Source organism: Gouania willdenowi, chromosome 21 (genome assembly GCF_900634775.1).
Source record: "Gouania willdenowi chromosome 21, fGouWil2.1, whole genome shotgun sequence".
In the NCBI taxonomy this organism is placed as follows: Eukaryota; Metazoa; Chordata; class Actinopteri; order Blenniiformes; family Gobiesocidae; genus Gouania; species Gouania willdenowi.
In genome coordinates, this window is record NC_041064.1 from 27,331,719 (window position 1) to 27,349,395 (window position 17,677).

General features: G+C 44.5%; 1 protein-coding gene across 1 annotated transcript in view; it reads left to right on the top strand.

The window, feature by feature from the left end:
* The window catches only part of LOC114455222 (intersectin-2-like), a 78,135-nt gene that overhangs the window by 43,207 nt on the left and 17,251 nt on the right, over positions 1-17,677 (top strand). Inside the window, exon 5 of the mRNA XM_028436302.1 lies at positions 1,864-2,009. Coding sequence (XP_028292103.1) covers positions 1,864-2,009 — 146 coding nt within the window. The remainder of the gene's footprint in view (positions 1-1,863; positions 2,010-17,677) is intronic.

Here is a 17,677-nt window from a genome sequence, read left to right on the forward strand (position 1 = left end):
ATACTTCCAAAGGGTACTGTACTAGATGGATGTAGAGAGACACATGTACATTATTTATAATAAAATATACTAAATGAGTAAAATAAAACAAAAAACTAAACAATATTTATACCAAAAATACACAAAATAACTTCTGAATCACACTACAATGGCTAAAAAAACAATAACAGAAAGATACAAAAATACACATGACTCCAAAAAACATACATTACAGAAAAATACACCAAACAAAGAATAGAAAAGTGAGTAAAAAAAAAACAAACACTTTTATCATGCACATGTTCCATAGAATTAAACCAGGAAACTTGCACCCACATTTTGCACCCGCAAATATACCCCTTATGTTCCCACATGAATAGATACTTCCGATGGGCACTGTACTAGTTCTGGTAATCTGCCAAAGGCAGGGGGGACTCAATGAGCCTGTTTTTTTCACACAAACTACTAGTTTGACGTAAAGCTGTCCTTACATAGTGACAGCTTTAGTAAAATATGACAAAAAGTCACTTTTAGAAGAGTTGCAGTTGCAAGAGGAGCAGTCCTCCTTTAACATGTTAATCTTGACTAAAGTAAACAAAGACGCATGGGCAGGAATTATACAATGAAATTCATATTACATAGTATTCCCCAAACTACTTGCTTGTTGAAGTTAAATTCTGATGTTCTAAAATCACTGAGTATCCATGGAGGTGGGTCACCATTGGTGTCTACCATGATGATGTTCATTATAAACAACGGTACCTCAGTTCTCCTCAGATGAAATATACCGCTTATGCTCCCACATGAATGCATACTTCCGACTGGCACTGTACTAGTTTCATAAATGACAATCACACGAAACATCAAATAAGTGCCGCAGATGCATTTTATAGTGGCCTCACCTATAGTAAAACCAATTATAGACATCATCCCAAGCACTTCTCAAAAGTCACTTTTGCTAATAAGTATTTGTCTCCCTCACTTTTCAAAACAGTCTCCTGTTTGTAGTGGGTGGGGCTTAAATAGCTTTTATGATGCTAAATATTGCCGACCCCTGGGTTAATCAATCAAACATTTGTGGTCCTACTATTTAGACTTTTATTGTAAATCAGTTTTTGGTTTTTTATTATCCCACATGAGATGGGGCGTAAACAAGACACGAAATTCATTTTCAGGGAGTTTGCACTGTCACATAAACTTGAGCAGGGTATGAGAATTGTACATGTATTATTTTAATCATGTTCATAATCTGTGTTCTGAGGTAGCCTAGTGAGAAGGCTCTGTACCTAAACATCTGTGGCATAATAAAGTGAAACTGACCGAGTGCTGTTTGTCTAATAGTACAATTAATCATTATTGTATAATCTCATGAATTTATACAATAACAGAGTCTGAAGTAAATAAATTATCTGTTTCTCCACGATGAACTACGTTGCTCTGCATGGTCTCTCCATGTTTCAGACTTGTCAGACGATGTAAACACTACCCCTTTTATGTGAGCGTGTACCAATCCAGATTGAAAAACCCTGAGTTAAATTAACTTGTTGATACCCAGCATCATGGTACAGTTGATCTGGGTTTGCAATTGTTTGGTTAAGTCGAGCCAGCTAACAGAGAGATATCCCGAATACATTCATCCAGTTTCGTAAGACAGTATAGGGCTCTGATGACAGACAATCTGCAAACAACTGCTCTGGAGGATGTTGTTAATTTGTTTAAGTCCCCATGTGTTCTCCCCACAAGCAGTGTTGAAGTTAAATAGGAATCCGCAGGTCTGTCACTCCAATGATGTGATTTTTGTCCTGCATTACAGGGCACCTGAAAGCTAATGTGTATTGCAACATGCTGTAAATATTCCTGTTCACTCCTGTGGTTTACTTTCAGGGCGATGATGACCTGCTGACTGTATACATCGGAGAGATCTTTCTAGAGTTTGTGAACATGCTGCCAGCCTTTCAGACCTACTGCCTACAGCAGTCCACTTCTGTCAACATGCTCAACACGCTGGAGAAAGAAAAAGAGCTGCTCAGGTTCATAATCTGTCTTCTATCTTCATTAACTCTGTGGTGCGAGGTTTCTCATGTTCCTGCCCCATCACTTAGTCCAGTTTTTTTATCAGGAAAACACCAGATTATCACTTATTTATGAAGAATGTGAATATGTTTTTTAGAGCAAACTACACCTCACCAATCAGTCAGACCAGTACCATGCACTGAATAGAAGAACCCTGTGATTTTTAACATTATTCATACGAGCCTATATGTGTTTAATAACCCAGAAATAGTTACTTCTACCCTCATACACATGCAAGGTAGACAAATGAGGAAAAAAGAATTCCTGGTGTTAATGAGCTTAGAAGGTAAATGCTGTGTATCAGTGTGCTCAGGTTCACTTTATTTTTTTTGGTGATAAAAATGGAAACTAGGGATTTCTGATTAATGGATATTAGCTTTCTAAATTCTGATACTGTCCAAACACTTATTTTCTGATTCCGATCAACTGATACTAATGTTCACAGGCTTTTTTTTTTTTTTTGGTCCACCACTCCAGTTTTATTCTGTCAAGCTCAGCAGATAGCAAACAGTTCTTCCAATGAGAGACAAGGTGATGAGTAGTGTTATTTATTGCCTCCCACTCAATGTCACTGTAAAACTGTAAAACATATGTTTACATTAACTCCTCTTACACTGTTTTTCCGATTTTGACAATTAAGCGATTAAAACGTTTAACCCATTTCAACTTTTTTCAACTTTTTTTTATTTTTTTTTTTACTTTTTTCAACCCTTTTCAACCTTTTTCAACCTTATTGCTAATATTCAGCTATTGCCAGGTTAATGTTAGCGCTGTTCCGATGCCATTTTTTGGCCCAGATACCGATTCCTAGTTGCGTAGTATCTGCTGATACCTATACATGCCAATACCACCTGTTTTTCTTCCAAGTCTTAAGAGCTGCATACTCACTTGAATGTAAAAAATAATTGCTATCATGGCTTGGTCTGGCACTGGTTAAACCCTTGTGAAACAGGAAAAAAATACCAACACAGAGTAAATGCAGGATAACTTTTTTATTGTCTACCTGGTATGGGTGACAAATTAATAAACTTTTCAGAAACTTGAATTATGGCTCTCACATGCCAACCCGTAAACCATACGTGTTTCTGTGATTAGGAGTCAGGGCAGCATTGAGAGTCAGAGGAGGGTGGACATTGTTTAAATTTGACTGAGGGGAGAGGAGCGGCCCCACAGCGGGGACCATAGCCATCTGCAGGGGGGAGAGGGTGAGACCCGTACTCTTCCAGAGGGAGCGGGGTGGCCATAGACCCCTCGGTGTGGAAGTGGGGACCTCCGAGTTACGAGGTAGTGGTGGTTTCTTCTTTGTTGGTGAAGACACACAGGTGTGAGAGCAAAGGTGAGGACAGCCGCTTTCCTGGTGACATCAGAAACAGAAAAGCAAAACAGAGTGGCTCAACTCCCAGAGTCGGTGACAAAATTGGCACTGTCACTAGTAAGACCAGCCCACACAAGGGGAGTGTCTTTCTCAGTCTACATGATGAATGTCCCATTTGGGGAAATCAAGGTTGGCCCGGAGAAGTTAAGGGAAGAAGTATGAGCACAGGTTTTATAGTCACAAAATGGACCCAGTGCCCATAGACCCCCAGACTATCAATTACATGGATGCCATTTTTTGAACATCAAGCCTTGTTGAAATCCAATCAAGAAAGGTTAGATTGTACGTCCGATAGAGGTGATATTCCTCAAGGGCCACTCCCAAAGCCATATTGGTATGAGGTCACTCAATGGGCGTGGAGGGGATTGGACCAAAAAAATTCAGAAACACCCGTCTCCTATAATGCTCAGACTCCTGCAGTCAACAGTCACTCGAGATGAACAACAAATCTCAAAGGCTCGAGCAACACTATGGTGTGCCCAAGCAAGGGCACGTCTACGAGGTACTAAGGCAAAGACCCCACAACGAAGCACCCCAGGCGAAAAGGCAAAGGGTGGAGATGGTGATGATAAACCTACGGGAACCGAAGGAGCTGGAAATCACCTTCCTAGACCCTTCAGACTACACCAAACCCGACAAACCTGACAACCTCTACCATCTGGACTGCTTGATCAGTGAACGACTATCTTCTTTGCACAACAAATCTGTTTTTGGACTGTACAACTTGCTGCAAGAAAGCATTGCAAATTATGGCGATGCTGACAGGATTGATTGTGCTCGGAGTCATCCTGTACTATTTTGGAGCTGAACCTTGAGCCCAGACTCATGTATGGGTTCAATACGGAACAACTAAGTTTCCGGGTGTCGGGGCCAAATTTACGATTACCTTGTCTTTAACCAGTTATGAATGCTCTGTGTTGAAAAATTATGAGAACCAGACTAAAAGGTGATGAAGTAATAAAAAAATTATTTATTCTAAACTAAATCAAGAAGTACAAAGGAGCACAATCAAAAGAGTTCTACCTTACCGGGCAGACGCTACAGGAATGAATGGAAAGTTTCTGCACAAACACTTTTACAGATATTCAAAACTCCACCCAAGGAGGAAAAATAAGGAAGGGTGTCATATGGTCCTATGAGCTCGGCGCCACCGGTATCTATCCGATGATAGTCATATGCAAATGATGTGCGTAGGTGTGTGTGTGTAGTGTGTATTGGTATGTGTGTATGTAGTGTGTATGTGTGTGTGTGTGGGTGTAGTACTGCAGCCTTGAAGTGCAGCTGGTGGTTATCTCATGTTTATGAGGGATGAGAGGCATGTGAGAGCATCTGACTTTCCCAAAGGAAAGATAAAGAAAGGCACATCTAGGTAGAAGGTTCTATCTTATAAGTAAGCATACATTCAATGAGTAAGATACACAAGTAAATATGTATTATTAATTTCGCAACCACACAAGACTGCTGGAATGCCACAGAGGCAACAATGTTCATCCTGTGGGGAACTGGGACCGAAGAGCTGGAAGTCAAGAACCTGAGTTTATTACAGTTCCCGGCCGTGTTGGAAAAGAGACAGATTCTGGGGGGCATACAACTTCACCTGCATAAGAGACACGGTTTGACCAAAAGTAGAAAAAAGAAAACAATTCCAATTGCGGATGACCTACAGCTTTAGTAACGATACTTGTTTGATCTAGGTTCTCGACATTCACTGCACAAGATCACTGCAGGACCCGGTGACAGCCACACAATCATCAGCCACCATTACCAAGTCTGCGGTTGAACCTGACATTGTCCTTTTGAAAGAGGACAACTATGAACGCAGCAGAAACCTATCCAAAGAATGTGCCAAAGAGAAGATTTCAGCTCTGCCCCCGTGCTACTGGAACTTGTATCGAGAATACCCTGGACAGAATTTTGTGACATTGGTCTATAATCGGGTATACCCTTGGTCATACATTGTACAGTGCCCTGCTTTTGGCACTGGAATACTACAGTGGGCAAGCAATGTGTTCCCGGGGAAAGAAGTACGCTTTGAGGGATGGCTAAACGCCAGCCTCCCCTGGATGTGGGAAGTCAGAATGTCACATTTATTTGGAAGGAACAATCGTGGACAAGCCAAGACCTACTATGTGCTGCAGGGCCTGTTCAAATCAGAATATTTCACGCAACAGCTACCTACACCTGAAGACATCATCTTTGTCCCAAGGGGGGATTTTGAAGGTGCTTTGCCCAGGTGCAATATCTGGCAGACAGATGTGGCATTTTAGGGAAAGTGGAGTAATGACTGCACAACAATAAAATAACTTGGTTCTGTGAAGGGACTGTTGCTAGCCTGGCGAGAAAATCACATTAGAGACAACTCCAAGACATGGTGGGGGCTCCAGAAAGAAGAGGTTAAGTGTTAGGTGAGACCATGCCTTTTATGGTCTAACAACTATTGAGTGAAATACCAATATCTAGCCACTGTGTACTCCAAAGACCAAAAACTACTGCCTGAAAATCCTGAACCTTTTGTTCACCCAAGACTGTGGTGCATGAAGTGCGATCAGGCTAACACCACCTGCACCATGGAGCTGGCACAAAGGCCATGCGACAAGGCCCCCAAATGGGAAACAGTTTGTAGGAATCATTACATATGCTGTGGAACCAGTACAACAGCGTGTGGCAAAGAGCAGCAGCACCGTCGGTAAACTGCGCCTCAGTAATTCTGGGGCATGGCATGAGACAAAGGGACAGGCTGTACCATGAAATAGTCCCCTTTGTTAAAAGCCCAGTGATAATGGCAGTGGAAGGACAAGTGTTCCGGAAAAGCTTGTGCCTAGGGGAACAGGTAGCCAGATTTCACTGGCTGGGCTCCAACAGATTCAGATTTATATTCAGTTTATTTGCCATTTGCACTATAAAACCACATTGTAAAAAAAAAAAAAAAGTGCAAGTAGCTCAAAGTGCACTGTCAAGCATTCATTCATAAAACATAGAAGAAGGTCTTAAAAACAAACAAGCCACATAAGTTGAAAAAGGTTACAATAGAGTTTAAAAAATAATGTAGACTGATCAGAGTTCACTGTTCAAATACATCACAGCTTGTGGCAAATAGCTTTTGCTTTGGCAACATTTACCACATTTGATGGTGCGATAGCGCCTCCCAGAGGGGAGAAGTTCAAACAAGTCTCTGGCAGGATACAGCGGGTCTTTAATGATGGCTACTGTCCGAGAGAAATAAGTCTTTGTTTGTAAATGTTCTCAAGGACAGAAAGTTCCACACCAAAGGTCCTACAATGTGATTTTAAAGCTTTACAACGTAAGATCTACAACAATGGAACCTTCCAATCACCTGAATGGTAACAAACATGAATGTGCTTGGTATAAAACTGACTGGTACAACGTGGAAGAGGATGGGTGCTCAAGACATTGGCAACTGGGGCCGTTCCTAACCAGTTCTGCGCATGTGTGAAACCATGGGGGACCATTGTCTGGCCTGCGTAGGTGTTAACTGCACCGCAGGGGAGGTAACGGCTCGATGGGTACCGCTTGAAGAGGTAGGCCAAACAGTGTGCCAAAGAGGCACAGTTGGCACACACAACTTGACTCAACCCACGCGCAAAATGTGATGACGTTGGTGCCACGCGATGCTTTACGGCACATAAACATCGGCATTCCACAATGATAGCGGTGTCAGAGGTGCTTGTTGGTCGATGAAAAGGTCAGAGTTGGCGTTACCTGAGGATATACATAAACGGCACCACAGAGAACTCATGGAGACGGAGGACAACGTGACTGTCAGGACTACAGCGGGACAGACAACAGCAACAACGTGCAGAAGGAGACCCTCCGCTGCACCTAAGCAGCAACTCAATAATTTCACAATTTAACTACACTATTTCTACCTTTTTTCTGTTTGCATGTTGTTTGGTTTGGCGGAATGATGTGTAACAATAATTAATCAGTAAAATTAGCAGTAAACACATTTTTAAGAACTAAATATAAGGTTATACTGTGGACAGAAACAAAGGAAGACGAGCCAGATAATTCTAAACTTTATAATAAAACACAATCATAACTTTTAATCATAAATATGACTTCTCAAAATATCAACCTTTTGAAAATCTTTATTGTCACATAATATCTCTAATGTCAATGTCAGTGAACTTTTTTTTGACTTGTGAAATATTCACTGGAAGCTTCTCTGGTGGCGTGTACAGTGATTGTTATTATTATTATTATTATTATTATTGTATGAGGACAACATTAGTGCAGCCCTTCACATAATTGTTGTCTTGTTGAAGTATCTTCATACCAAGACTTAAAAACAATCTGAAATTAGTGGTCACTCAAGTCAATCCTCTTTATTATGCATTATAACATTCTCGCCTTGAAACATATCATATAAACCTTCCTTAAGTAATAAAAACACTGAAAAACATCTCCTCCGAGAAAACAAAATTAAGGAGAAACAAACTCAAGGCTTACAGAACATTAAATAATAATTTAATAAACATTTCAATAAATAAGTGCATCCCATGGTCACATGTTGACTCATGAGCATTATTTTGTCTGTTGTCTGTGGAAGTGATGGAGGTTAGACCAAATAATGGAAACTGGAGGGTCAGCTCTTGGTTTTAATGTCCAAGGAGGGGCATGTCCACTCTGCATGGACTTAAAGAAGAAGAAATAAAGCAAGAGTTAGATATTGTCAATGCATTGGATGTTCATCAAAAGGAAAACTGAAAGTGATGGAGATGGACTCTCTCTCTCTCACTTTCTCTCTCACTTACACACACACACAGCACAAATCATCCATTTACACTTACATTAATGTAAGCAAAGACAAAAGAAGAGCTCCACAAAAGCAGAACTACATTTATTGATTCAGAGAAATTAAACTGATCTTACCTTTATAGGCTCAGTTTCCTCCTTTGTTTTCAAATCCCTTTGAACCTCCATCCATGGTGGTTTTATCACCCAAGAGTCTATATTTTCAATTAAATCCACCGCTATTTGGTCTCTTTTAATTTCTCTCTCGGACTTTGGTTCTCTTTCTTTTCCTCGTGTCGATGTTGTCAAAACAAAGCGGCATCCAGTGTTGGGCGGTAATGCGGTACAAGTAATGCGTTACCGCCCAAACGTTACTTTTGACAGTAACTAGAACTGTAACGCAATATTTTTTTTTTTTTTTTTTTTTCACCTTGTCTGCACATGCTGTCGAAGGTTAACACTACAAGAAGTGCAATCTTTTAACAGCAATGCATATTTTATTATTGCAATTAAATAAATTTATTTACTTCATTGCATAATTGTGACCGTCACCAGCCCTCCCTAGGGAAGGGTAAGAAATACTTTATTAAAGGGAGGATGTAAAAGAGAGAGGGCAGTGTTACACCAAGGTGGGGGGTTGGAGGGGGGTGGGGAAGTTAACAGGGAAGAGGGATACAAGATAGGATATAGAATGGGTGGGGAATAGTTGTTTGGTTTAAAGTGATGCGATGTGAAATTGTGGTTGTGTATATTGTGCTTATTGTTGTGTTGTCAAGCCAGTTTGGTGACCAGTGTGCGGTTTAGGAATAATGGTGGTGGCTGTGAACAGAGGAAGAGGTGAGTGGAAATTCCATAAAACAGGTATTTGGGAACAACGTGTCTAAGGTTGAGCCCAGTATGAGTGTTATCCCACAGCCCAAGGCCAGTGCATCCATGACAAATGTATTTCCAAGAACCGCCACTGCAAAACCCAAGAGCCGCCCCCAGGCCCGAAGAAGCAGTCAGGCCAGCAGCAAGAGCAGGCAGCCTAAGGGCCCCCGGCGACCACCCCACGGCCAAGCAGCCCCCCGAACGCCCCCAAGATCCCAAGCCGAGAGGCAGCCATCGCCCCCCCCATACACACCCGAGAAAGCCCCAAGGAGCCAAGGACCCAGCGCACCACGCCACCGATCCCACCCCCAACCCCCAGACCCCCCACCCCATCGGCCCCCCCACCCCCCCACCCCACCCCCAACCCCCCGAGGGGAGGGCCCAGAGAACTCCCTGCCCGAGGCCCCAGCGGAGGAGCCGAAGCCCACGCCCAGCAGACGACCAGAGCCGCGCCGAACAGGCAGCCAGCGGGCACCCGCCGGCGAGCCCAGAGCCAGCAGGGGCCCGACCCCAGGCCGGAAGGACCCGGAACGGATGCAGCACCAGGAGCAGCCCGCCCAGGGAGGACGACCACACCCCAAGCCGCATAAGGCACCAGGGGGCCGCCGGGAGTCCCCCCGCCGGCCCCCAGGCACCCCAACCTAGCCCCCCATGGCGCCCCAGATCACCCCTCGCTGATGCCGCCCACGCCACGAGCTTCAGTTTTTTTTTTTTTTTTAAAGCCAGGGCCCCCCCCAAGGGCCAAGCCAGACCGCCCCGCCGGGATGTGGCCCCCTATTCCGGCCCCCGACACCCTACCTCACGGGGCACTGCCCAAGCAGGGGCCGTACCAGTAGGTACGCAAGGGCGCGGCACGCGCCACCCGCCCCGAAAGACCCCCGCCAGGACCGGCCCGGCCAGCAGGCCAAGCACCCCGGGCCCCAGGAGCACCCCCCGGGACCAGGACCCCCCAAGGGCAAGCCCCCGGGCCAAGCCCCCCGGGACGCACCCCTCACCCCCGCCCAGGACCCAGCCACGGCCCAGCAGGACCGCACAGCCCCGGACAGCCCAAGGCCAGCAGCCCAGGGCCCGCCGTCCCCCGGACAGCGCCAGCCACGGAGCAGCGCCCCCCACCGGCCCGTGAGCAACCGGCGACCCCCACCGCGGGGACGTAGGCACCCCAATGGCACACATCAAGTGCGGGACAGCAGCGGGACAGCAGCCCCCAGCCAAAGATGCCCCGGACCCACCCACCAGTCCGCAAACGGCAGGACAGACCCACCAGGCGGCCGACAGCAACCTCCACCACCGGAACAGCTAGCGCCGCCCCCCAGTAAACAGCATGACCCCGAGGCGCCAAGCAACCCCGCCCCAACCCCGGCGAGGACACCAGCACACCCCCAGCACACCCACCCCCCAAACCGGCGAGGCAGGCCGCCCCGGGTCCGCACACCGCGGGGCCCGCCCCCAAGGCCACCAGGAGACGAAACAAGCACCCAGCCACACCCAAGGGGAGGAAGCACCCCCGCGCCCCACCAGGCCGACACCGCCCGGAAAGACCCCGCAAGGAGAGACCCCAGCAAAGCCCCCCCGAGACCCACCGCCACGCCCGACTGCACCATCCTGATGTATTTTTACTCTAAGCAGTGGCCCGGCCACCAACAGAGGAGCCAGGCCCCCACCGGAGAGGCCCAAATATGTGAACCAACCCACCACCCTGTTATGGTGCCTCTCCATTCCCCAATGGAGAGGCACTTCCCTATCCCCTGTGTGAATGTGTGTAACGCAATATTTTTTAAAGAAATAACGCAGTTACCGTTACAATATGGTGCGTTTTTTCGTAACTTTGCAGTTTACTTCCTGTTTACAGTGGCACTACATTTTTTTGCGGGACGCCGTGCCAAACATGGTAAAACAGAAGAAGAAGAAGCATTGTCAGTGTGTCTCTGTTTACATCATGTGCGCCAATCATGGCGAGTCAATGCGAGAGCAGGACAAGCTTCTCAGAGTGGAAATATGTGTATTATTTTACTCATCTGTCTCCAAAAGATGCATCGGTGAAGCTAAGCTAAGCATGGTGGACGTGATGGAAGCCTCTGCATCGAAACAACAGCGTATGGATTTTAACGGACTGTGACTGTTATCCAGGGACGGCTGAGTCACCGCTAACAGCAGCTCCTGAAACTGATATGTTTCGCATTGGGTAGCTGAGAAAAATGCTGTGAATTTGTTTTTCAACATTATTTTTCTTAAGCATTTTCAACAGCAGAATGTGCACCTGAAATATGCACAGCTTACTTTACTGTGCTAAGGCTGAAAAATTACAGTTTTAATTTTTGAGCAGCTGTTTTGTGCTTTATATGCACATCATTTATGGTTGTTTTATAGCAGTTTTTGTAAAGCAGAGTTGGTCAAAATGTATTCCTAATGTTAATTCAGATTGCTTTCATTTATTTATTTTAGAAGGTTTTTTGTGTTTAAGTTGAACATTATTGCTAGTTTTTGTACTTAATTTAGAAATTGGCCTGTAGTTTGCCAGGACTTCAGAGTCCAGGTTTTGCTTCTTAAGCAGAGGCTGAACAACAGCATGTTTAAAGGAACTTGGAACGCAGCCTGATGTCAGCGAGGAATTTATAATCGCCAGCATATGAGGCCCAATCGCGCCCAAAGCATCTTCGAGCAGTTTAGGAGGGAGACAATCAAGCGGACAATTAGAAGCTCTTAATTTATGCACAACGGACAGGTCGCTAAGGGACACAGGTTCATAATGCTCAAAAGCCACAGAACACACAGAAGTTATCTTGTCAACAAAAAAATTCAGAAAATTTTCACACAAAGTTTGAGAATGTACAACATAGTTTGAGTCAATAGGTTTTACAAGTCTATTGTCTATATGTAGTCAGCTTTAGCACACTTCACAACTTTCTGATAATTTGATAAAAAGTCTCGCAAAATGCCCAAAGAAATGTGAAGCTTGTCCTTTTTCCACCTCCTCTCTGTGCGTCTACATTCACGCCTAAGTGCACGAGTAGAGTCATTCAACCATGGCTCAGACACAGACTTAGATTTAACCATTTTCAAAGGAGCAAGCAGGTCTAACATGGAGGAGCAAGTAGAATTAAACATGCTAGTGGCCTCTTCAACAGAACAAGGTGACAAGACCAGTGTGGGCACAAGATGAGTAAAAGCATTTGAGAATTTTTCTGCTGTCGACGGGCTCATGACGCGCCGCATACGCGCCGCGGCGCACGGTTTAGCTGGAGCGCACGGAAGTGTTAGTGAAAACAAAACTGGCAAATGGTCCGATATCTGCGTACTACAAAGCTTATCAATGCCTACATGTAAACCATGAGACAACACGAGATCAAGTGTATGCCCCTTTTCATGCGTAGGGCCAGTGACCCACTGTGTAAGATTAAAAGAATCGATGGCCCTTAAAAAGTCCTTTACCAGAGGCTTTGAGTCACAGCAAACATGTATGTTAAAATCACCCACTATTAAAAAAATGATCACATTTTGTTAAACTTTGCAGGTCGATAAACCAGCGCGCACAGGATAGGCACAGTGTTCTGTATTTCAATCAACTGCAGTTCAAAGCTTGAGAAAGTTGTTGCTGGACGTTGTCGGCATTTAAGACTGGATTTAAACACAGAGGCTAGCCCTCCACCCTTTCCAGAGGTACGGGGAGAGCTAAAAAATGAGCCGCCTGGGGGAAGGAGTTCAGAGAAAGCTGAAGACTCACCAGGACGTAACCATGTCTCTGTCAAAAACATGATATCCAAATGCTGGGAAACGAAGAAATCGTTGAGTACGAAGGTCTTTGTTTGCCAGCGACCTGACATTAAGCAGTGCCATGCGAAGTGTATCCACGTTTTTTTGGTGAAGAAGCTCGTGCTAGCAAGCGAAGGTTTTCCTGGTTGACCCCGCGGTGGTTTGCAGCTCTGGGACGCCGGGTGTGGAGCCGCTCCGAGAATTGCGACGGCATCAGTTGATGCCCCTCCTGGATACCACTAGGCAAAACAGAGACGAGACAACACTCACTTCCTTGAGATGTAGCTGGGTTTCCATAGCCGCCTTTCTTTCCGGATCGAAGGTAAGCTCTGATTTTAATCAAAATACCTCCACGCTTCTGTCTTCTGCGGGAGCGTCTCCTCCAGGGCACAGCAAAAAGGTGTGCGCAGAACACCCGGTAGAGACGTGAGGAGTGGCGGTGGAGGACATGAAGACTGTCTAGCTGTACAGTTCCTCAAGAAAGCTTCATGAGATGCTCAAATGTTCAACAATGTTTGACAGTCATACACAAGCATCGCAGATCTGTTAGAACAGCAAACACAAATCCATACAATGTGCAATATGCAAAGTAGAGCAGGGAGACGGAGTGGATTATTATATTATTACAGCACTGATATGAAGCTGTACGGACACAAATGACCTCTTTACTTCTAAATTACTCAAAAGTTACTTTTTCCAGTAATGCATTACTTTTTGGTGTAAGTAATCAAAATAGTAAAATTAACAGCATGTACTGTCAACAACAAACCCAAAGTCGCTTGATGGTGAGCATGTATGCTCAACCATGCCAGAGGAGGGACGGGGAGGGGGATTCCTGCTGTGAGCTTGGAACAGCTCGAGCTGGCAGTATGAGTACACCCTAAAACTATAAAACATATGCTTACATTAACTCCTCCTACACAGTTTGTCCAATTTTAACAATTAAGCTATCAAAACGTTCAACCCATTTCAACTAAAAAATAAATAAAAATTTCAACCTTTTCAACTCATTTCAACCCATTTCAACCTCATTGCTAATATTCAGCTATTGCCAGGTTAATGCTTAGTTAATACTAGGTACTGCTTTTGCTAGGTAAGTGCCATTGCTAGGTTAATAGTAATGCAAGCTGATGCTAATGCTAGGTTAATGCTAATGCTATGTTAATGCTATTGCTAGGAGAATGCTAACATTAGGCTAATGCTAATACTATGTTAATGCTATTGCTAGGAGAATTCTAACATTAGGCTAATGCTAATGTTAATGCAAACAAATGCTTTACTGGCGAAGGACTTCTTGGACCTTATTGACTTTTTTAAACTCACTCACTCGGTAAAAGGCTCCACACGTGAATGTGGACATACACTGGACATTGTTTTATTTAGTGGACTTCCTGTCTGTAACCTTAAAATTTGGGGCCTGAATTTCTCTGATCATATGCCTGTGAAATTTAAGGTTTCCCTCTCTGATCCACCTCTTAAACTTCAACTTCCAGTTCACGTTTCTCAATTGCTTACTCCTGCTCCTGCTGGTGAATTAGTCACTGCTTATGAAAGTATCTGTGACTCTGCAACTCTGGTCAGGTCTCCTGCTGATATCATTGCTGATCATTTATTATCACTGTTTAATTCTACCTGCTCAAATATTCTTGATTCTGTCGCTCCAGATTTAGTGCTCCAAACCTAAAGCAGAGCCTTGGCTTAATGATGTTACCCGTGCACTCAGACAAACCTGTCGGATGGCTGAGCGTAAATGGAAGAAAGATAAACTTCAGGTCTCTTACAATATATTAAGAGATGCTCTGTTTAATAATCAAAAGGCTGTCATAGCTGCTAAAAATAACTAGCCTTCTGACATTGTTTTAAACAATTCTCACAGACCTTGTGTTTTATTTGACACTTATAACAATGTCAATAATGCTCCTACTCGTGTCTCAAACAAGCAACCATTTCCGCCCCTAGACAGTCCATTTGGTTGTGTTGAAGAGGAGTTACTGCGCATGTCTTTGAACGAGAATTTATTGGTAAACATTAGTGCGCCCCAAAGCGGAAACACGGCACCAGTCAGGGACAGATGAACAAACAACTTTACTCATCATCATTATCTATATATTATTTATTCAGCATTTTATTTAAATTAGATTTATATTTGAGAAAGTTTAAGTATAAGATAGAGTTATTTGATATTTGTGTGAGATGTGTATTTGTAAAATAATATTAATTAAAATAAAAAATACAATTTTAATCCTTTTTTACCTGTTTTTTTTTTTTTTTTTTTTTACAATTACTAGACATTATAGGCAACCCCATTTTGATTCCAGACGACCCCACATGGGGTCCTGACCCTTAGGTTGAAAAATAAACTGCAATAACCTAATGACTCCATATCCATTGCTTGTATTTTATAAATCTGTTTCGCTATATTTTAGTGGTTTATTGAATATTATGTTTGTGACATATTTTTGCTACAATTTAGGGGCGGCTGGTCATTTTTCATTTTTTATTTTTTTTGGGGGAGGGGTGTATAATTAACACACACACGAAGCAAACGTGTACAAAGGTTAATAAAAGGTAAAGATAGAATGATCAGAATCATGGGGACACTCTGGCTACCTAGTTAAGACTTGGTGGCATCAAAATTTTGTCTTTAAAATATATATATATATATATATATATATATATATTTTTTTTTTAAATATTTAATTTCCGATTACGATTTAACGTGCAAAAGGATTGTTATAGCATTTAAATGTGCAAGATTGTACATAGTTTATTTCAAACAAAATAATATATTGTCTAAAAAAACGAGTGTTTTAAAGCTCACCTCTGAATAATTGAGAAAGCAGCAGATTTCGCTTATTTCACCTTCTCTCCAGCTACTTTCTTTCTTTTTTTGCGTTTATGGCCTAGTCTTTTTTTCTTGAGGAAAAACATGCTGCTGTGTGTATCTCCCGCTTCTTGTTACATCCACAACGCAGCGGCAACATGTGGGTCAGACCATTTGTACTGTTTTAAAGGGGGTGATAGCTTGGTCTAGGGTTTTAGTGCCAAACTGTGCTTAAAAATTATTATTTTCACACAGGGCCATTTTCATTCCAATATAAATCATCTAAAAATATTTAACATACATTTTCGAACATATATATAAAACAGACTTCTAATTGCCCCCCTCTGCCCCCCCTTTTACTGCATTCCCACATACAATGCATTAACATACTTTTTAAGCCACATTTTATACACGTGTGGTATGTTTCTATTGTACTTATTCAATTTCACTGACCATTAGCCATTTGAATTGTAATATCCTTAGGCGACTAATAATTGACATTGTATGGACTTTGCTGCATGCCCTTTCCCAATCCTGTTCACTGATTTTGGCAGATAGGTCTTTGTTCCAAAGGATTAATTTCCATCCATCCATCCATCTTCTCCCGCTTAGCCGTTTCCGGGTCGCGGGGGCAGCATCCTCAGTAGGGAGGCCCAGACTTCCCTCTCCCCGGCCACTTCCTCCAGCTCTTCCGGGGGGACCCCGAGACGTTCCCAGGCCAGCCGAGAGACATAGTCTCTTCAGCGTGTCCTGGGTCTTCCCCGGGGCCTCCTTCCGGAGGGACGTGCCCTGAACGCCTCACTAGGGAGGCGTTCAGGGAGCATCCTAATTAGGTGCCCGAGCCACCTCATCTGGCTCTTCTCGATGCGGAGGAGCAGAGACTCTACTTTGAGCCCCTCCCGAATGACTGAGCTTCTCACCCTATCTCTAAGGGAGAGCCCAGCCACCCTACGGAGGAAACTCATTTCGGCCGCTTGTACCCGTGATCTTGTTCTTTCGGTCATGGCCCAAAGTTCATGACCATAGGTGAGGGTTGGAACGTAGACCGACCTGTAAATAGAGAGCTTCGCTTTTTGGCTCAGCTCCCTCTTTACAATGACGGACTGGTGCAGACTCCGCATCACTGCAGACGCCGCACCAATCCGCCTGTCGATCTCTCGCTCCATCCTTCCCTCACTCGTGAACAAGACCCCGAGGTACTTGAACTCCTCCACCTGGGGCAGAACCTCATCTCCAACCCGGAGAAGGCACTCCACCTTTTTCCGGTCGAGAACCATGGACTCGGATTTGGAGGTGCTGATTCTCATTCCGGCCGCTTCACACTTGGCTGCGAACCGATCCAGTGAGAGTTGAAGGTCACGGTATGTTGGAGCCAACAGGACCACATCATCTGCAAAAAGCAGTGATGCAATACTGAGGCCCCCGAACCGGACCCCCTCAACGCCCTGACTGCGCCTAGAAATTCTGTCCATAAAAGTTATGAACAGAATCGGTGACAAAGGGCAGCCCTGGCGGAGTCCAACCCTCACCGGAAACGATTTCGACTTACTGCCGGCAATGCGGACCAGACTCTGACTCCGGTCATACAGGGAACGAACAGCTCATATCAGGAGGTTCGATACCCCATACTCCCGGAGGACCCCCCACAGGAATCCCCGAGGGACACGGTCAAATGCCTTTTCCAGGTCCACAAAACACATGTGGACTGGTTGGGCAAATTCCCATGACCCCTCAAGGACCCTGCTGAGGGTGTAGAGCTGGTCCACAGTTCCATGGCCAGGACGAAAACCACATTGCTCCTCCTGAATCCGAGGTTCAACTATCCGGCGGACACTCCTCTCCAGTACCCCTGAATAGACCTTACCGGGGAGGCTGAGAAGTGTGATCCCTCTATAATTGGAACACACCCTCCGGTCCCCCTTCTTAAAAAGGGGGACCACCACCCCGGTCTGCCAATCCAGAGGCACTGCCCCCGATGTCCACGCGATGTTGCCATGCCACCGAGGAGCTTTTTAACCACCTCGGCAACCTCAGCCCCAGAGATAGGAGAG